Raw genomic sequence first — 23,227 nt, 5'->3', positions numbered from 1 at the left:
ATTTATTTGCATAACACGATCACTCCTCTTGGTTCGAAAACTTGGTGTGTATTCATTTCCCCAAAGTTTTATAATATTTTTTTTGGTTGGCTCCAAAAAATTGGGAACCTTTACTTAATGTTGATTGGTTGGTTCATTAAGTTGAGTGTCCAAACCATTCAACCACTAATATAATCTACAGATGGGGTAATCAATTTATCAGCCATTGTCTTATCCCTTTGGATCCCTGGCCACGGGCCCTTTCTATTGGTTGAAAAGTAAGAACATATATTTGCAAAACACGATCACTCTAAGTTCGAAAACTTTGGTGTGTATTTATTACCACAATTTCTTTTTATTGAATTGTCCCCAAAGTTTTATAATAATTTTGTGTATAATTATTGTGGATGTACATCAAAATTATAAAAGGGGTAATTTTGTTTATCATCATTGGAGATTTAGATCAATTTATCGGCCATTGTCTTATCCCTTTAGATCCTAGGCTACAAGCCTTTTCTATTGGTTGAAAAATAAGAACATCTATTTGCATAACACGATCACCCTTGAAGACTTGATGTGTCTTCATTATCGTAAATGTAAATTTAGCAAACCACCAAAACCGCAAATTATTACAAAAGCCTCTAGTGGCATCTTAAAATATTGAAGGCTCTGTCGTCTAATTTTCTACACATTTAGCGGTCTCTAGCGTCATTTTAATATATTTCTTGATTTCTCTTCCGAGGGTGGTGGTTCCCTCCACCCAATATAGTTATAAACCTTCCCAGGACCTATGAGAAGCTACATTGTAAATGAGAACCATATTGGTTCAGCGGTGAGCGAGATCCTTCGGTACACACAAAGTTCCTGTTTCTTTTGTGTAAGGATCAATTTTCATGAAACAATACTTCTTATTCAATTGCTATTGTGTCTTTTTTTACGAAAATGAAAGAACATAATTTTTGCGTAGAAGAATTCACACCTGATAAAATGTTTTTCAGGGATCTAAAGGGATAAGACATTAGCAGATAAATTGATGTGTATCTCCAATGATGATACACAAAATTACCCTTTCTATAATTACAATTAGTCGTTGAAACGGTTAGAAACTCAACTCAATGAGAACCAACTTATTAAAATTCAATAAATTCACTAAATGTCCCCAAAGTTGTTAAGCCAACGAATAAGAAAAAAATGCTATAAAACTTTGGGGACTAGTGTAATAAACAGCCCAATTGTCACCTTCCTTCCTGAATGTTTTCCAACAATAAAAATATCTCAAAGTTGAAGTAGAAATTTAGACAATAAATCTTTTAAAGGAAGGATAATTTAATGAAAGATAGTTTTATCCTGCCAAAAAATCATTATATTATTCCTTGGCTCAAAACCTTGGGTACTTCTCTTCTATCTGTTACGGACGGAACATAAGTTTAGAAATGCTCTGTTTTAAAATAAAAACTTCAGGAAAGCTAGTTTCAAACAAGCAGTTTCCAAACTTTTCAACCAATAAAAAAATAACAAATGATTAAAAATTGTAGAATCAGGAAACCCATCTGGCAACCAGTGGATAGCAATGAATTCTGAATACTCCAACTATAACAACAACCCTAGAAGTCCTAGGTTAGTTTTTTTTCCAGAAGCGAAGCTACTCTGTAATTTGAAATGTCTGTCAGTCGAAATTTCCGTCTGTCTGTAAGCTACGTTTTAGGGAAAACTTTTTTATCCCGGCTCTACCGATGCGAGTATCGATTATATAATTTAAATAGTTTTCTCGGATGCTATTATAGATATACGGCTGATTTTATTGGTGAAGATTCTCCTAACTAATAAGCTTCTACTCTACAACTATCACTCGGTTCGTCAATATGTCTGTAATGCGCTTAAGAATTTCAAATTTATTTATCAGAAATGTGTTATACTCTTCTGCTTTTAAAGATTTTCAAATTTTCAAACACCTTATAATATTCGTTGATTCATAAACTTTTTGGTGGTTCACATTTATTTTTGATTGGGTTGTACAATCTAACAACATCAAAACTTTACATCAATCATTTTAATCTATATACTAAGATGGTTATTTTGATTATCAAGATTATGGGGGAGGAAAGGTTTACATAATTTTTTATCCATTGTCTTATCTCTTATGACTTTATGACTAACATCCGACTAACATTAACAAAAACTGATTAATATCCGGTTCTCAGCCATACTGAAAGATCATGTATAGCATTGTGTTACAGAACATCTTCCCACGAGTATTGAAATGAATCATAAGATTAAGACTAGTTTTTTGTTAGACCGGTACTTCGGATCAAATGGGCTAACAAAACTGGTTTTACTCGTATTATTTTAATATCAGTGGAAAGCTGTCTATAATACGATGCGATAAAAACTATTCTGAAACCTACAGGCAAAGAAAATTAAAAATCTAAAGAAAATGGTGAAGCTATGCAAAATTAGATCTGAAAAGACACACACACATCCTAATACACATTTGCAGATTTTTTAATTGGTGTAAAAGAATAAACATTTTCTCAGGTGGCTCAAAATAGGTCCAAGATGTACCCTATAAGGAAAATGTCTTTATAATTCTGTAGTATATTTAAGTAGGAAGGAAACATTGGACTGTAAATTACACTGGTACCCAAAGTTTTATAAACTATTAGTAGTTGGTTAAAAATTTGGGTACTTTTATTGAATTCGATTGGTTAATATCAAACTATTGGTGCCGTAACTCTTTGAACAATATTTTTATTCACAGAAAGGGATGTATATCAATTTATCGACCATTGTCTTATCCCCTAAGATCCCTGGGAATAATATAAATAATTCAGAGAGAATTTGAGCCGTAGGAACAACTCAATTGACTTATATAACCATTTTTTTCAGTTAGGGAACTTAAAATTCTTATTATAACTTGGACATTGTTACATAGAAATTTATGTCGTCAATTTAGGTTGCTAATATAGTCCTTAGATATTGGTTAATGCAATTATCCATGGCTAGGGGAGGATAAGTTATTAATTGGACTCTCTAGAGGACATTTGACTGTAAATTACTAAGGTACTCAAAGTTTTAAAGCCATATTTTTTCATTGATTTTTGATTGATTTTAAAAAAACTTTCTAACAAATAATTGTATTCTAAAGAAGGGGTAATTTCGTTTATCATCATTGGGTTACGTACATCAATTTATTGTCCATAGTCTGATCCCCATGTGTTTCAATTCTCAGCTACCAAACTGAATTATAAGTTATTTATAGAGGGGAGAGAAATAGAAAGAAATATATATTTCTCGTATTCATTCGAATCCGGTGGATAGGAACCGGTTCTCATCCATACGAAAAAACTATGTCTAGCATCGTATTATATCCAGTTTTCTACGAATATAGAAATGTACAATCATAAGATTAAAACCAGTTTTTTTAGCCGCTGCCTCCGGCACCTCGGGGCTAAAAAAAACTAGTTTTAATCTTATAATTGTACATTCTATATCCGCGGAAAGCCGTTTATAATACGATGAGAGAAATAACTTTTATATGCCTTTGATAAATAAAGTCTACAATCTTCCAGGGATCTGAAGGGATAAGACAATGGACAATAAATTTCTATACATCCCCAATAATAATAAACAAAATTAAAATTGGACAGCACCAGTTTGAAACCATCCAATCAAAATTGATAAAAGTGTCCAAAGTTTTAACAATTTAAGCAAAAACTTTGGGTACCAATTTAGTTTTCAGTCCAATAACCCCTCAATTCCTGACAAGATCTAATGAAAAAGTTCCATTTGCCTTTAGGTGTTAAAAATGAATATATATGAAGCGTAGGGATAAGGGATCTAAAGGGATAAGACAATGGCAGATAAATTGATGTATATCCCTAGTGAAAATAAATAAAATTACTCCTGCTGTAGATTACAATTGGTGGTTGAAACGTTTAGACACTCAACTTTAAGAATCAACTAATCAAAACTCAATAAAAGTCCCCAAAGTTGTTCTGCTAACAATTGATAAAACCTTATTATAAAACTTTGGGGACTAGTATAATAAAAAGCCTAATGTCCCCTCCCTTCCTGAATATATAATATGGCATAGGGCTACACATAATATTGTGTAATATATATTTATGGTCATTTCAGGGATCTTAGGGATAAGACAAAAATGATGTTCATCCCCAATGATGATAAACAAAATTATCCCTGATAAGTAAAATAAGTGAAATGCTTGAGCTATGATTATTTGTGACAACTAGTTAAGAACTAATAAAAGTATTCAAAGTTTTAGGCCAGAGAGCTAGTTTATAAAATGATGGGTACCACTAAAATATTCAGTCCAATGTCCTTTCTCTCCCTGTTAGTTCATACATAGTGATATTTACAATTTACCATTGGTTGATTACAATGTTTACTGGCCTATCATTGGTCATTTGTATTATATGACCTCATTTTTATTGGAAACTTTACACTGTTTCATGTATTACTTTATTTAAATGGAATAAATTCACTGGATATTTATCCTAGCTGTAAAATTAGAATTTACATAAAGAATGGAATATTCTATTTTAAAAAGTTATAAGCTTTTTTGTCTGTAGCGAAGGATCTCGCTAGTCCAGGAAAGGTTAATAGTTGTTTTGGGAAGGGTATGTCCACCCTCCCAATGAAAAAAAACCACTAAAACAAAATTACCCCTTTTAAAAACTTTTGAGATGGTTTCGACTTTTCCCTCCACATTGAGTGCTCCCAGAGACAAGGATAACAACAATCATTAGTAGCAAAATAGATATTATTTATGATGATTAATTAGAAATTTCGGAATTCTATTTCATACAGAAGCAATGAAAATCATTTATCCCCTGCAAAATAAAAAATATATTTCTTGATAGTTTGATAGGTTAAGCGAGTTCTAGAGGAATCTCCATACCCAAAATCAGCTGTATTGTTCTACTTCATAGTGAAGCTTCTTTCAGGCCTGAGAAATGTTTATAACTATTTTGGGGAAGGTATCTTCATCCACCCAAAGAGAAATCAATCCTAGAAAAAAATTACCCTCCAACAAAATTTTTTTCATTTATTTTATTAAAAATTGGGAGGGTATTACCTCCACTTCCCCATCTTTAGTGCCCCTAGAGGCTTCTAGGGGGCATAACTGATAGTATAAAATTTATAGTAGCTGCAAAGTATTGAGTGAAATATGGAAAGAATAACAATATATTATTGCATCCATATTCCCACATTCTCACCAGGAATAGGTATAACCAACAAGCGAAAAAAATCTAAAATAATATTTAGGGGGCAAATGGAGAGGTCGTCAATTTTACGATGTGTTGCCCCCTAACGACAGCTGAAAAACACGTATGAGTTTTGTGATTTTTTTCTGAGTTAATTTTGTTATTGGTATAAGCTGCATTCTCACCAGGGATCTCAAGGGATAAGACATTGGCCAATAAGTACATCCATAATTATGATACACAAAATTTCCCTTTCTGTAGATTACAATTAGTAGTTGACACTCATTTTATTGAACTAACAAATCAAAATTCAAGTTCCCAATCTTTTGGTACTTTGGGGTGTAATAATCAGCCCAATGTCCTCCCCCTCCCTGAATATTCACACACTTGAGACAACAAATTATGCAAAGCATAATGGTTCTAATCTGTGGCAATTTTGAAACATAAAGTTTCAATTCAGCCATTTATTTAAATTTCATGCTTGAATTTGTAGAGTTTTTAGCATGATGAAAAGAATAATCTACTAAATTCTAAAGTTTGTTAGTTTTTTATATGTTTGATCATGTAATTGGCTATAACTCTGTCAAAAATGCATTCAAAACAGACCTTTTTCGACCTAAGATACTGAAACAATTCCTTTATAAGCCCAAGTATCTGTTTTGTAATATCTTTCTAGTTAATGGAAAACTAATGAAAATACCAAAAATGCGCAAATTTGGGTTTAAGAAAATGTATGATCAGACTTTACATGATGTTTTCCCTTTATCTTCCAATTTATTCTCATTATATCAGGTTTCTTGTCTAAATTGGCCATTCAGTTAAATATATATCTTTGTCAATCTTTATAAAAAGAAAATATTCTACTGTAGCATTCCAAAATGTATTTCAAGTAAAAAATATTCAATATTCTTATCAAGTTTGTTTACAGGTTTTAAAGAAAGTTTAATAAAATTATCATAAATCAATTTACTTCTGCTGAAAAAAAAACGGTTCTACAATGAATTATGTTTAATAATACCTTTAACCATTTGACCAATAAAACATATAATGTCAATTTAATTAATGATAATTTATTAATTTAGTGTTAAAAAAGTTAAAAATCAACTTATTTATTATGTACGTATGGACATTCTAGTAACGATTATAGAGTGGCTATGCTTTTTAAATTGTACCTAACTGGATGAACAGATCCTAATTATAGAAAAGTTTCTCTTTTAGAAAGTATGTGAAGACTTTATTATGTTTCTAATCTGTTGAATGTCCACAACCTTATGGTTGTGTGGAAAGATTTATGGACAAACATTCTTCCATTTGTGCAAGATGTAACCCACAAGTACACACTTGCTAAGTGTGTATGTGATGGTTAGGATGGAACTTGGAGCAGTTTTCATTCATTTTATTCATAACAAATCTATAGGTATAGACATATAACCCAGACAACTACCTGGATCCAGTGTTAGGGAAATTCTTTTGTATGCTAGCAAATTGGCTGCGTTAATATTTCTGATGCTATTAGTTGATCCAAAGACCCAATTGAAAGTCGGTACAGGGTCATATATGTTCTGTAAGACCTCATTTATGTATAATGATAAAAAAAATCCATTGTTGAAGAAAAGCAACAGTTTGTTGAGAAAAAAAACATTATAACTAAATAATCAATCAAAAGGCATATTTTTAAATTAATCATTTGCAAACCTGGACTTTAATTTTCAATAAAGTGGGAGGTGTATATTTGAAGGTATGTTTTAAAAATTGACAACTTTGATTCATATGAATTTTATCACGTACAAATAAAAACATATCTTTGAAAGTTTGAAACAGATAAATTTTTGATGTAAAAACAATGCAGAAAACACTTACATGATGTGCAATGTACATGCTGACCTAAAAAGTTAATCACCCACTCTACATAGATTGCATTGTACTTTATCAGTTAGGAATATAAACAAAGATAATACTTGTAGGAAAAGTAATACATATGTGTGTTGTAATTTCTCCTTGTGCAATATTCATTACTAGTTGCTTCGCCCCTAGCTTCTATGGAAGGGTGGGTGAGATACAGAAAATTGCTTTAAACCAACTGAAGACATTTATAAAGCTTCTTTGAAAAGTACATCCTAATCGGACCAGAAATTTCATATGTCTTGAGCTTCAGACAAAAATAAAACCGTACTACTTTATATTCAAAGAAACATTGTTTAACCTGCCAGATCTGTAGATGAAATTACAGTTTCTTAATCTGAACACACCTGTAACTCTGCTTTCCATGACAATTTAATGTCAGGTCCAACAACCAGGGATAACTAAAGGGAATCAATATATCTCTTTCCGATCACCCACAGTATTGAGTTAAGTTACACAAAAAAAAACAGACAACCTTCTCTTAAATTGTATAACCTTTGTCTGGAAGATCTAATGATACATAATTATAATAATAAACAAATAATAATAAGACACATTTTTAACAACGATTAATGTTGCACACCCATGAAAGTAGCAGTAATGTTTTTAGTTATGATGCTCTTTGGGTAGAGATTCAAGGCAATCACCCAACCAAAGACGGGCTAAAGATCTCAAGCTAGTCATGATTAAGGTATACAAGTAGTAAGCTTTTTGTCTGTAGCAAAGGATCTTATGAACCGTTGTACCGATATGGTTCTCCTTGACACTGAAGCTTTGTAAAAGTCAAGGGAAGGTTTACTCTGGGGGAGGGTATCTCGTCCTTCCCAAAATAAATCTCTCCCTTCCCAAATTTTTTTTATAGATTTTAAATGAAGTGGGAGGGTGGCGGGACGACTCCCCCCCCCCCCCCCAAAAAAAAAAAGGCTTCTAGGGAACGTAGAAGCTAGTGTAGCAAAGGAAACTATGATAGCTGTTCAACTTTTTGGTACAATATTAAAATACAATGATGTTTCATTCATCCAACTGTTAAAAAACTCCAACATGCTTCTAGCCATTTTTGCCTCATCATTCTTAATGAGTCTAGAGATAAAATTTACTTAGAAAGAATGAATGCTTAATGTATACACTGTGCTACCATTCAAAATAAGTCAAATAAAAATATTGTAATTTATTTTTTAGAGAATTAAAATAGTTTTCATTCTTGCTACTGTTTTTAATGTTATTGTTTTTAATGATTTTAGTATTACTCATTAAGTCCTTATATTCATGATTTTATCAATTTGCAGTTTCTCTTCTGAAAGAAATCTTTCTTGGAAATGAGAAGCTCGTTTTCAAAATTATTTTATATTCCAGGCCAGTGTGTGTAAAACCTTTTCCTTCCCCGCTTAACTTTCATACATTTTTATTTTTACTGAAAAAGTTCTTTTTGTGAAGTCTACATTCCACAGGGATTGAATGTCTTTTTGTATGTAGAAAAGATTATGTTAATAATTTTTCCTATTGCTTGTATGTTATGAGCATGTTACTAATATAACAAGGAATGCTTTGGCACATGTACACACTCAACATTTTATTATATAGTAGGAACTTCTAGACTAATATAGTTGTCAATTGTGTATTAGACCTAATGGCTCAAACTATGAGATCATAGCATACACATAAAAAGTTTTGTATTTGAGATTTTGGTTAAATTCTAAATTGAACTTGATCCAAGTTTTTACTCTTTTTACCTAGAAGTATAAGGTAAATAGAAAGTGAGGAGTGGTTAGGTACTCTGTACTGATTTTGGAATACTGATTCCTAGGACAACAAATTCCAATGTTATAAACAAAGCTACTCTATAATTAAATCCTAAAAATGTAAGTATTTCCTTAAACAGCATCCTGTATTTCAACAGTTTTCAACAAATTTACTAACAATTTTGTTTCAAATCTGTAAATTTATATTCTGATTATTCAGTTCTGACACTCTAAAAGTGTCAATGTTCATTCGTTCTACCATTTCAGACCTTTGCTTTTAGAGATGTTGTCTTTCTTGTTTTAAATACCTTTTAAAGAAATATTTTAGGTGAATAGTTTACATATTAGGTTTATAAAACAATACATTAATATAAAAATATTTTCAATATGGATGGGACTCATCCATATTCACTGAATTTAATTGCCATTACAAAACCTCAATGAATTTAGGAAATTGTGAACAAAACAAAAGTTTAGTATTATATTAAAAAATGCCCACTAATTAGTTTTTATTTCATTACTTTGAAGTTTTTTTATTATAGTTCACTGAAGTTAGTTTGAGTACATAACCAAAATGTGTTGGTATACATTACTAATGTATTTTCCCTACCAGAACACTTTACAATATTTGTGTACCTAAACAAGAATAGTTAAGTGTTATTACACTCATTACAAATATTTGTTCTCTACCAGTATACTCAAGTTAGTTTGTGTACCTAACCAAGAATAGTTAAGTGTTGGTACACACTTTTCTCATTAGTTCTTACCCTCTACACTGAAGTTACTTTGTGTACTTAACCAAGAATAGTTAAGAGTTGGTACACACTTTTCTCATTAGTTCTTACCCTCTACACTGAAGTTACTTTGTGTACTTAACCAAGAATAGTTAAGTGTTGGTACACACTTTTCTCATTAGTTCTTACCCTGCTAATTATCCCAGGGATAAAGGGATAGATTGATGGACAATAAAATAATCTTCCCCCCAAAATTCTCTAGTTAAATAATCCACCTTAGAATAAAATAAATATTGATAGAGAAGTGGAGACTAATTTAACTGTCATTGTATACCTCCTCCCTGATAACTATTCATACTGTGAATACATTAACACAGGGATCTATAGGGATAAGATAATGTCCAATAAATTGATGTAAATCCCCAATGATGATACACAAAATTACACCTTCTGTAGATTACAGTAGTGGTTGATATATTTAGCTAAATAGCCTGAAACCTAACCTAGAACAGTACCATGAAAAATAAAATTGTTGACCCAAACCCCTATAAGACCATAGTCCCTAAATACTAGGGACACAGTCGCCAGACAAGAAAAAATAAAGAACATTTTTTTTGGAATCCTACTCAATTGTAACTAGTTGGCAATAGAGAGAAATATAAAGTCATAAAGTCATGGATAAAAATTATAAAGAAAAAACAAGTATCAGAATGTTTGTCTGTCTATCTAAAGCTTTATATAGGTCCAGGATAGGTTTTTAACTATCTTTGTGAGGGCGGGAAAACCTTCACCCTCCAAAGAAAAATCTGAAAAAAGAATACATACTCCCCCAACAAAAAAGTTTTTATGTTTAGGTTGTAAAGTAAATCTAAAACCAATCTCCCTCTAATTATCATCTCTATAAAAGCACTGAACTTGCTGGTAGATCATTTATTGTCCATTGCCATATAACTGTATCTTTGTCTAATATCTAGGGAGAGAGGGAATATTTTACTGGAAATCACACTGGTACCCAAAGTTTTAAAACCTTGAGATTTTTCATAATATAGATTGGTTGTTGCCAAACTGTTAGTTACCAACCTTTTCAATCGATAATTTAAATCTACAAAAGGTGTAATTATGTTTATCATCATTGAGGATAAACATCCAATTATTTTACATTGTCCTATCCCTTCAGATCCCTGGAGATATGAGTGACCACTGCCAATGCATCGAGAATTATAATCAGAATTAATACAGGGATCATAAGGGATAAGACAATGGTCGATTTTCAACAAAATTACCCCTTATTAAGATTAAAATTAGATATTTTAAAGCATTGCCACTTCTTGTTTGAACCAACTAATCAAGATTTGACTAAGAAAAAACTTAATCCTGTAAAAACCAGTAAAACCGTGTTTACGCTACTATTTTTTTGAAAAGCTTCCTCGTCCAATATATGTCTCTATCTGAGATAAAAATAACCTCAAATGACACGTCATACAGCTGAGCCTTTTTTCCGTAGATATTACAAAGATTTATCCAAAGGATGAAGGATAAAAATAATTTTTTATACAAATTAAAGAAATTACTTCAATTATTTCATAGAACTACTGGGAATTATTTTATCTATTTATCTGTCTGTCTTTTATTTGTCTTTTTGTCTGTCTCTCTTTCTGTCAATCTTTTTCTCTGTTTCACTGTCTGTCTTTCTGTCTCTCTTTTTGTCCGTCTTTCTGTTTGTTTTTGGCGAATATTCCCCTTGCTCCATCTACCTATCTATCTATTTATCTAAATATCTACGAAAAAGAATAGATGCATTTGATTCTTTTAAAAACTTTAGTTTCTTAAAAATAAGGATATATTTTTTATGTTTTATATTCACTGTTCATTACTGTATTACAATTTACTGTAATTCACCTTGTATGTCTAGCAGGTTAGCGAGATATTGAGCTACAAAAAGACAAACAGACAGGCAGACATCATGTTACTATTATATAAAAATATCATTTAAGTTAAATACAACCTAAAGTCAGACAGCTGTCTTTTTGCGATTTAAAACACTATGCTGGTGCTATGAAAATATGTAAAAGTAGATGCATTGACAGATGGACTTTCTGTTATTTTTATGCATTGATTCTGTCTTTTTGTGATTTTAAAACACTATGCAGTTGGTATGATAATACGCTACAGACAGACAAACAACATGTTACTTTTAAATGACCTATAAAAAAATGACATCATACAATATAAATTATCAATGATAGGCCAATATACAGACTAAATTACCAATGGTAGGCCAGTATGATGTCAAAAGTTTCTATAAAACGCTACTTAGACATAAAGATATACACATAAGAGACATCCTGTTACTTTTTTGTAAGAATTATGCAGTAGGGGATGGACACTTGCTAGAGAGTGATGACATCAAATTCTCTGGACTTTCTTTAGCTGACATAATTATTTTTTTAGGAGCGCAGCTACTCTGTATAACTATAGGGTATGTCCGTCCGTCCATACGTCCGTCTGTCGCCTACGAAATTGGATGCACACTTGCTAGAGAGTTATGACAACAAATTCTCTGGACTTTCTTTAGCTGACATAATTCATTTTTAGGAGCACAGCTACTATATATTACTATAGGGTATGTCTGTCCGTCTGTTACCTACGTAAGTGGATGGACACTTGCTAGAGAGTGATGACATCAAATTCTTTGGACTTTCTTTAGCTGACATAATTCATTTTTAGGAGCACAGCTACTCTATATAACTATAGGGTATGTCTGTCCGTCTGTTACCTACGTAAGTGGATGGACACTTGCTAAAGGGTGATGACATCAAATTCTCTGAACTTTCTTTAGCTAACATAATTCATTTTTTTAGGAGTGTAGATACTTTATAACGAAAGGGTATACCCGTCCGTCCGTCGCCTACATAAGTGGATATACACTTGCTAGAGAGTGATGACATCAAATTCTCTGAACTTTCTTTATTTAGCTGACTTTATTCATTTTTTATTTAGGAGTGCAGCTACTCTATATATAACTATAGTGTATGTCCGTCCGTTCTTCTTTCGGCTACGAAACTATGAATTTTACTGGTACCTAAAGTTTTAGTTTTACATTTTCTTATTCGTTGCCTCATAAACCGTGGACCCTTTTTTGAATTGTAAATCTAGTAGTGTCCAAACTTTTTAACCAGTAACTTTATTCTTCTGGTTATTGTTATTTAAAGTAATTTAATTTATCTTCCATTTTCTTATCTTTTAACATAAGATTGACAATGGACAATATATATTGATTAAGATCCCCAATTATGATTAAACAAAATACACCTTTAATAGATTAAAATTATTGGTTTAAAAGGTTTGACACTAATATTTTGAAATCAACCATTCAAAATTTAATAAAATTACTCAAAGTTTTTAAGCCGATAATTAAGATAACGTAGAAATTATTCCTATGACGATTAGGCACTATCCTATTAGTGAAGCATATGTTATTTGTGGATCTTCTCTTTTATGAATATTTTCATTCTTGTTATTTTATTTTTTTTTCAAGAAAACTTTTGTTTTAATCTTATTCATTATTTTAACTCAGTTAAAAGTTAGAATTAATAATAGTTATTTATTGCATCGTATTATAAACAGCTTTCCGCGGTAATAAAAATTTACAATCATAAGATGAAAACCAGTTTTGTTATAGATTCTGAAGGCACGGGCTAAAGAAACTGGTTTTAATCTTATTAATACATTTTAATAATCGTAGAAAATTGGATATAATACGATGCTAGACATAATTGTTCAATATAGCTCAGAACCGTTTATAATCCAATAGATATCAATAGGTTTCGAAGCTTTACTGGAAATATTTTAAAAATATGTTGACAAACAATTTATAGACCGCGGATACTCTATATAAAAAGTTATGATAATTGTACAAATACCTTTTTAATGCGAATTCTATGATTTTTATTTGCGTTTCTATGGACATGTTATGATTTATAAGACAATGGCCGATAGATTTATGTACATACCCAAAGATGGTACTCAAATTTACCCCTTTTATAGATTAAAATTATTAGTTGAAATGTTTGAACATACAACTTAATGAATCAACCAATCAAAATTCACTAAAGTCCCCTAAGTTGTGAAGCCAACAAATAAGAAAAGGTTACATAAAACTTTGGGGACTTTGTAAAACAATGCAAGATATGTTTTCTTTATTACGGCTGCCATCTGTTATCAAGGACATTATCATTTTCGATTTCAATAAAGCTAATCTTTTATTTTATTTTAGGTCCAATTATGCTTCATACAATCCTTCCTCTCCTAGATCAAGGCAAGGACAATTTACTTATGGTTGCTAATTGATCTGCTATTACTTGGATATTACACCAGATTATCATGTACTCTAATAAAGTGAAACTTGTAGCGGGCTAAAATAACGATTATTCCTTCCACCCCCTTTACCACATCTCCTCACCTCCTACTAGAGATCTATCTGACCAATAAATTAGTTCGATATTAACAAGCTAAATTAATAACAATTTTTCCCCTGTCATAATATCCACGTATATTCTACATCCATTTATAGAAATTATTTTTACTGACCAAAAGTAAATTGTCTGCTTTTCAGGGATGCCTTCAAAAACTATGCTGTATTACCACCATATCATAATGACTCAGGTAAAGACATACAGACAGACAGACAGACATACTTACAGACAGACAGACAGACAGACAGACATACAGACATACAGACATACAGACATACAGACATACAGACATACAGACATACAGACATACAGACATACAGACATACAGACATACAGACATACAGACATACAGACATACAGACATACAGACATACAGACATACAGACATACAGACATACAGACAGACAGACAAAGACTATGCTGTTCTACCACCATATCATAATGACTCAGGTAGGGGAATATTCGCAAAAAAAGGTTGATAGACAGATTGACATATAGGAATACAGATGAACAAACCGACCGACATACAGACATAAAGACAGACAGATAGATAGACAAAAAAAAACCCATACAGAAAGATAATAAAATAGAGATTTTGATAGACAGATTGACAGACAAACTGACAGAAAGACAGACAAATACACCGAAAGATAGATAGATAACATATTTTAGACATAGCAGACAGACTTATAGAAAGACATAGAGACATAAATACACCCATACAGAAATATAAACATTTAGACAGACAGAAAGACATACAGTTGCAGAAAGACAGATAAAATAAAATACAGTCAAAAAAAGACACAAAGACAGACATACATATAAAAAACCTAAAGACATACCTACACAGACATAAGAACAGGCAGACAAATAGACAGAAAGACAGACAAATATTTTTTTTGGTTAATTTCAAATATTTTTCAGGTCGTCTGAGCCCTTTATCAGATTATTCTCTTAGCAGGCAATTATACACATAACAATAAAAATATTAGATTTATGTAGCTTTTGATAGGTTAGGTTAGGTAATGATTGTCCCGTATGGTTAGGAAATAGGAGAAAAGCTACTGAGCCCCTTATCAGATTATTCTCTTAGCAGGCAATTATACACATAACAATAACAAAAATTGGAAAGAAAACGAAGTAGCGGGTTTTGTCGTATTTTCACAGTGGATTATTTGAGGTTGGGTAAATATTAATGATTGTCCTGCAGGGTTAGGAAATTGGCCACGCAGAGTCTAGAAATAGGAGATAAGCGTCTGTGTCCTTAGATTATTCTCTTAGCAGGCAATAATACACATATTAGATTAAAATAATGAACCATATTAATTCAACAAAAAGTGTACATAATGCATATTTTAGGTTAAGTAAGGTTAGGTAGTTATAGTTGCAGGTACTAGAATCACGTTTAGAAATAATGGGTTGAGTAGAAGCAGGCCTATATTAGAGCTAGAGGTGTAATAATGAGGGTCATTTTTTGCGAAATTTCATTAAATTATATAAATACTAGCGGCTTCGCCCCTAGCCTCTAGGGGCTTTGCCCCAAGAGGTTTGATCAACCTAATTTTTAGTATTTTAGATTGAAAAAGAAGAAGTAAAAAAAAAAATTTTTTGGGGGGGTTATTTTTCATTTTTTTGGGGGGTTGGGGGTTTCCCACCCCCCAAGAAAATAGCTTAAAACCATCACAGGACCAGTAGGTATATTCCCTGAAGAGTAGAGCCCAATCGGTTCAGTTGTTACTGAGATCTTAAGCTTCAGACGGACAGACAGACATCGTTCTACTTTGTATTATAGATATGAAATGGTCCATAATTAAAACTTTATGCGAAAAAATGAACCTCTTTTTCAAATTTAAATATTTTTCGAGAAAATTATCCGACCATGAAATAATTTTTTCTTTTACCACTATATTAAGCAACCTTTGTCTGTTAGTACTTAATAAATAAATCATAGCATTTTTGTATAAAGAGTTGATCTTCTATCAAAATGAAATTGTGTTAAGAGGGGCGTTGTCTTTTAGTTTGTCTAAATTTAGAAAATATTGTTTACTTTTTGTGTATTTTATTTGACGTAGAAAAAGGTATAAGCCTATCAGACGTTTATATTTTTACAAAAATGTTGATTACAAAAGATTTCTATAATATAATGGCCAAAAAGGCGCAAATACATTTTATCTTTTTTTAGTTTTTAGCTAATTTAATTGAGTTTTATTTTATTCATGTTATTGTGTTTATTCTTGATCTTTGCCGATTTGAATTTCAATTTTATCCGAGGGGGTGTTGTTCTTCCTTATTATTTTTAAAATTTTTCAAGTTTCATATCTTTAAAGTTGGGGGGGGGGGGGGAGTCCTACCCCCTATAAATAGCCTTATTACTTTTATAAAAAGATGATTCAAATTTTTAATGCCTTTTTTTTGGTTAAAATTTAAGTTTGCTATTTTTAAAAGTTAAAGATAAATTGCTTAAAACCAGCCCTAACAACCAATGTAAAGCTTACCCAAAATTGCAAAAAATAGAAACAGCTGTTTGAATATTTAGCTAATTTATTACCTTTAGTAATATTACAAAAACGTATAAAAAAATCTTTTTCTCCTTCTTTTTGGCAGACGGAATAAAAACAAGAATTACATTATCCAAAAAAGAGCGTATTATATCCAACTTTTGGCTTCCAAATATCATTAATTCAGGAATCTAAAGGGATAAGACAGTGGCCAATAAATTAATGTACATTCCATAAATTAATGTACATACACAAAATTACCCCTTCTGTAGAATATAATTTGTGGCCGAAATGTTTGAATACTCAACGTAATGAACCAACCAATCAAGATTCACACAAGTCCCCAAAGTTGTCAAGCCAAAAAGATATAGGAAAATGTTATTATAAAGCTTTGGGGACTAGTGTACTAAACAGCCTATTGTCCTCTCTCTCTATGATTAATTACACTTTTCATCAAAGTTTTGTAATAACGTTACTCTTATTCGTTGGCTGAACAACTTTGGGTACTTTTATTGAACTTTGATTGGTTGGTACATTAGGTTGATTGTCCAAACGTTTCAACCACTCATTGTGATCTACTGAAGAAGTAATTTTCTTAAGGATCATTTTAAGATTTAAATCATCTTAGCACTAAAGATCCTCAGTTTTTACGAATATAGACTTTTGCTATTTTCGTCCGATTTTCTAAACTTTTGTTGTCTCAATCTCCTGAATAGGGCTATTTAAACCTCTTAACTATTCTTGTTTACAAATAGAAGCATTCGAAAGCGGAGTGTCAAAACTCCCCTGAAATATTAAATTTAATCACCCCTTATGGTTTCCCCCCCCCCCCTTACTAAATTACTGTGCACGCCACTGTTTTAAAACACACTTCCATGAAAGTTAAAGCAATTTTGCTTCTAATGGACATTCAGGGATCTTAAGGGATAAGACAATGGACGATAAAGTGATGTACAATCCCCAATGATGGTATACATAATTACCCTTTCTGTAGATTAAAACAAAATTTATAAAAAAGTACCCAAACTTTTTAAAGACAACATTGATATAAAACTTTGGTTACCAGCTAAAATTACAGTCCCCAATGTCCCCTCCCTTCCTGATTTAATCCCCATTTTGATTTTAGATGTAAAATAATTTTAAATTCTCTTTATATATAAAATAGAAACAAACACAAATGAAATCTATTTTCGGATTAGACATAAAAATGGATATATTATTACTTATGGATGTTGCACCAGATTTTTGTGTACTTTAAATAAAGTGATTATAGCAACTGGCTAAATTAACATACCCCCTCACCTCCGACAAAAAAAACGAACTGATCAATAATGAGGCCTATATTAGCAAGCTAAATTGAAGACAAATTTTTCCCTGTCAATATATCCACGTATATCTTATATCCATTGATATAAAACTTTGAAACATTTCTATTTGAAAAACAAATAAAAAGTAAAAACAAACTTGCTTTTCTATCATGGGTTTAGCGTTAGATAAATTATATTTAAATAATATAAATTAGGTTAGGTTAAGCAAGGAATAGAAGAAACTCACATTCGTATAATTTTTTTTAAATGGAGTGATCGGGAAAGTGTCAATTTTTAGGTTTGCCTCCTATACAGGAAGAGAGGGAACATTGAGCTGTTTATTACACTAGTCCCAAAAGTTTTATAATAACGTTTTCTTATTCATTGGCTTACAACTTTGGATTTTTTTGTATTTTGATTGGTTGGTTGATTAGGTTGAGTGTCCAAACTTTTCAACCACAAATTATGATGTACAGAACGGGTGATTTTGTGTATTGTCATTGGGAATTATAATCACTTTTTCCAGGGGTGATTTCTCTTGGGAGAGTGTAGGTATATAACCTTCACCAAAATAGCTACAAACCTTCCCAGGACCTATATTAGAAGCTATATTGTAAAGGAGAACCATAGCATTTAGTGATATCCTTCGGTACAAACACACAGACAAACATTCTGTTACTTTTATTTGGAACATAATCTAACATTTTCACTTTTTACTGATCAATTTATCTCAAAATTGTTTTGTAAACATCATAACATATAAAATAGAATTAAATATACACAGAAAATAGAAAAATAATAAGCAAATGAAAATGAAAAAATAATACTATATATGAATGAACAACACGTTTAATCAACAAGGAATTTATGTCCCAAATGATTATTTACAAAATAACCCCTTAGATTAAAGTATATTTTGAATTATTGGTTCACAAATTTGGACAAAGCTAGTTTGAAAGCAACCATTAAAGATTCAATAAAAGTACTCAAAGTTTGAACCTAAGATAACGTGTTAATAACTTTGGGTACCAGTGTAATTTACCTTCAAAGTATCATCAGGAAAGTTGGGGACATTATACAGTAAATTATACTGGTACCCAAAGTTGTACCCTCCCCAAAAATAATTATAAACTATCCAAGGACCTATGATAAGCTACATTGTAAAGGAGAATCATGTCGGTTCAGTGGTTAGTGAGAAAGACAAACATTTTGATACTTTTATATAACAAGCTTGCAAAAAACTTTGGGTACTTTTATTGAATTTTCATTTTTTAATTCCTATCTATTAGTATCCAAACTTTTGAACCAATAATTATATAGTATAGATATATCATTTTATGACTTTAAAACTATGGGCATTTTAAATAACCCTTTTAATAGCCTAAACCCATTACGGGACCTATGTAAGCTTCCTTTTTTGTAAGTCCCGACAGGCCCAAGGCCCGGGCTAACAAAACTGGTATTAATATTATGAACTTTATTTTAATATTCGTAGAAAACTAGATATAATACGATACATAATTTTACAGTATGACATAGAGCTGGTTTTAATCTAGCGGATATTAATTAATCGGTTTCGAAGCCATACTGAAAAAAAACATTACTACTTTACAAAATAGAATATATCTGTACTTAAACTATTTGATCTAATTGAAAGATTAAATTCTTTTAATTATCTAAAAAATGTGGAGTAGAAAAAAATAAACAACGATTTTCAAAATAAATACACAACACAATGGATATATTATTACCTGGATGTTACACCAGATTTTTATGTTGTCTAGTAAAGTGAAAAACGCAGCAGGCTAAAATATTGATTACCCCTACCCGTACCCTCCTACTGAATGAACGACAATTAAATGAGTTCCATGTTAGCAAGCTTAATTGACTATAATTTTTCCCCTGTCATAATATCCACGTATATTCTATTATACATCCATTTACAACCAGGGATCTAAAGTGATAAGACAATAAAAAATAAATTGATGTATATTCCCAATGATACTACACAAAATAAACCCTTTTGTATATTACAATTAGTAGTTGAAACTTTTGTACATTTAATTTTATGAACCAACTAATCAAATTCTAGTAAAAGTCCCCAAAGTTGTTGGGCCAATGAATAAGAAAACGTTATTATAAAACTTTGGGGACAAGTGTAATAAACAGTCCAATGTCCCTGCACTTTGGGTACTTTAATAAAACTTTGGGTACCTTAAAAATGTGTATAATAATAATAATTATGTATTATAGAAATATCATCATTATAAATATGACGCCAAATTATCACAAGTTTACACCCTGCACTTTGGGTACTTTATTAAACTTTGGGTACCTTAAAAATGTATATAATAATACTTCTAAATTATAGAAATATCAACAGTATAAATATGACGCCAAATTATCACAAATTCACCCCCCTCCACTTGAACAACAACCATAACAGCAATCATAATAATGGAGGCCTCAACAACGATATTGACCGCGGAAACGTTGGTCATATGACAGGTTTTCATCATGCAATACAATAAATAGTTACCACAAGGACATTTGCATCCACAATAAAACATTGAAAACAAATTGTAAGTAGAATTTTTATGGTCTGAGAGTCATATAAAGTATAAATATAATCACAAATTTTAAAAATGGAAAAATAAAGAGAAAAATTTTCGTAATGCACGTCATGTTATGGCTTCTCTGTAGTTTAAACTGATATTTATTTATAGCATTTTCATAATATTGAATGGGTATTACAAATATTTTATCAATGAATGATCACATGACAACTTAAAATTGCAATTTTTACATGTGATCATTTTATTGTCAAATTAATTTGGAAAAAAACACAGTAATAGTGTCTGACTGATTATGACGTAACAAAAAAAAAAAATTAGCCAATGAGAGGCCGTTATTGACCAATGGTAAAATTTATAGTGGCCTCTCATTGGCTATTTTTTTTGTTACGTCATAATAAGTCAGACACTATTACTGTGTTCATTTGGAAAACCTAATACAATGTGTTAAATACTACATTAATGTGTTACATATTTTTGTTTCTGTTTTTAACCTAAAATGTATGATAAATAGATATTGGCAATCCCCTAACAAAACAGACATTCAGAAGGAAAGCTTTTCTTTTCTACTAGAATATAACAAGTATTGCATGCTCACAAACAAACAGTGAACGATCATCGGGCCGTGCGGGGTAGCAGTCATATCAGCGGCGGCGGCGGGCAGTCACATCAGACAGCCGTTTCCATGGATGGGAGATATAACTATACCCAGGTATCTATCTATTTGTCTGTCTGTCTACCTATCTATCTATGGCGGGCAGACACATCAGACAGCCGTGTCTATGGATGGGCGCTACAATTATATATATATAATACACAATTATATATAATTATATTTATAACCTAAGTATCTATATATCTATCTGTCTGTCTATCTACTTACCTACCTATCTATCTATCTAAAAAGTTGTAACTTTTTCAAAACTTTAGCTCCTAAAATCTCTGTTGTTAATAAAGCAAAAATTTGATTTTTATATATTCTAATGTGGAAGTATATAGAGAACAAGGACATACACAACTTTTAATAAAACATTAGGAAATAAGGGCTTTGCATCATAAAAAATACTTTATTTGTGGGTCAATCTGTATCTATCTATCTATCCACAGGTGAACCTAGTAGACCGCGGACACGCAGAAGATTGGCCGGATAACACCACTATCCTTAGCGGGATGTCAGACACTGACTTGCAGCCGATCCGTGAAACTAGGCACATTATTTGGCTTGGTTCTATAGTGCAGCTACTGTATTAGTAAAGTTTGTTGGTACGTTCGTCCATCTGACTATGCGAATATGGTAAATGAATATGGCTAGATCGAATACCATTTATTAAACACGTACGGACAGACAGACAGACAGCCAACAAAACGATCCTTAGCGGGATGTCGGACACTGATCTGCAGCCGATCCGTGAAACTGGGTACATCATTTGGCATTAGAAGTGCAGCTACTGTATAGATAGGTTATTTTGGTACGTTTGAGCGTGTGTGTTACTGTCCGTTTGATAAAGGCATTCAATTTTTGTTTGTTAGACTTTCGGTCGTGCTTTAAAGAACTAAGTTTTTTTAAAGAAAATTCTATTTAATCCGATAACATGTTGTATAATTATTCGGCTATCTTTAAGTAATTTTGTCCGGCGGTTTCTCAGTAATGCTTGGGGGGAGGGGGGGCATTAAAAATCTAAAAGTTGAGCTTCACTATTTAGGATGATGAAATCCTTGTTTGTCATAATTTTAGACAAATCTTAGAATCATTTATGCTCTATATAATTCTCTAATTTTAACAAAGAAAAAATGTTTTTACCGTATTGTATTTCAGCGTAGCTTGTCTAAAGTACGTCAGTACGTTAAACATTGTTGCATTTGGCCACGGTCAATATTTCTATCTATCTCTATGTATATCTATCTTTAGGTCTCTCAATCTAGCTATGTGTTCATCTATCTATCTGTCTATGTATCTATCTATCTTCATACGTGCCTGTCTATCTATTTGTTCATCTCGTCTGTTTTAGTTGTTTTGTGTCATGATTCTAGTTTGATAAAATTCTTAATATATATGTTTATCTATCTATCTATGTATGTGTCTATCTATCTATCTATCTATGTGTCTATCTATTTGTTCATCTCGTCTGTTTTTGTTGTTTTATGTCATGATTCTTTAGTTTGATAAAATTCTTAGGTTTTGTCTACATAAAGTGCATATACAAAACAGTATAAGATTTAGATAAAAAAAAATTATAGATCTGTCTGTCGGTTATGATCTCCTAAATCATTCACTGGGAAGCTTCTTATGTGTAAGGTTTTAAGCTATTTGAAGATGGAGTGGTAAGTCAAAAAAATACTTATTCCACTAAGTCCATATTCCCTGTAAAAATATGCATCACATTTATAACAGGTGTTTTTGATATCTCTAAAAGCAATAAATCTATCCCCCTCCAAACTTCCCAAAGTATATATTTTCGTTTTTAAACCATCATGAAATATGTTAGGGTAGTTTCTTAATTCAAAGACGTCAAAGAGAGTAGGTAAAGGGTGTAATAACCTCATCTTACCCCCCCCCCCCAATTAATTTATGGCTATATATTTTTTTTGCAGCATTGAGAAAACTTCTTTTTGTTGTCTACATATTTATTATTTACATTTTCCCCATGCAAAATTCTACTAAATTAGATTATCTTTACAAATTAGTTTAAATTCAGGGATAAGACAATGGGCGATAAACTGATATAATCCCCATAGGGTCAAAAATTTAGAAATGATTAGTTTCGAACCAACTATTGTAATTCAATCAAAGTACC

The 23,227-nt window shown here is 31.5% G+C and overlaps 1 protein-coding gene across 1 annotated transcript; it reads left to right on the top strand.

Moving 5' to 3' along the window:
- Positions 1 to 1,512: 1,512 nt before the first annotated feature.
- LOC145324627 (uncharacterized) lies at positions 1,513 to 21,683 on the top strand. The gene is made up of 7 exons (XM_080167209.1): positions 1,513 to 1,596; positions 13,856 to 13,897; positions 14,195 to 14,244; positions 14,979 to 15,015; positions 20,231 to 20,367; positions 21,041 to 21,144; positions 21,540 to 21,683. Exons 1-7 carry the CDS (start codon positions 1,550 to 1,552, stop codon positions 21,681 to 21,683), a joined length of 561 nt encoding a protein of 186 aa, XP_080023335.1. The 5' UTR covers positions 1,513 to 1,549.
- The last annotated feature ends 1,544 nt before the right edge of the window (positions 21,684 to 23,227 follow it).

The sequence above is a fragment of the Acartia tonsa genome, chromosome 7, assembly GCF_053477335.1.
Source record: "Acartia tonsa isolate MP-2025a chromosome 7, ASM5347733v1, whole genome shotgun sequence".
NCBI classification, from domain to species: domain Eukaryota; kingdom Metazoa; phylum Arthropoda; class Copepoda; order Calanoida; family Acartiidae; genus Acartia; species Acartia tonsa.
This window is presented reverse-complemented; position numbering and strand designations above follow the sequence as displayed.

Bases quoted from the DNA above. Each gene is read 5' to 3' on its own strand.
- LOC145324627 (XM_080167209.1), top strand. From the start codon at position 1,550: ATGAATTCTGAATACTCCAACTATAACAACAACCCTAGAAGTCCTAG. The intron at 13,898-14,194 runs GCAAGGACAATT...TCTGCTTTTCAG, and splicing joins CCTTCCTCTCCTAGATCAAG to GGATGCCTTCAAAAACTATG. The intron at 14,245-14,978 runs GTAAAGACATAC...AATATTTTTCAG, and splicing joins ACCATATCATAATGACTCAG to GTCGTCTGAGCCCTTTATCA.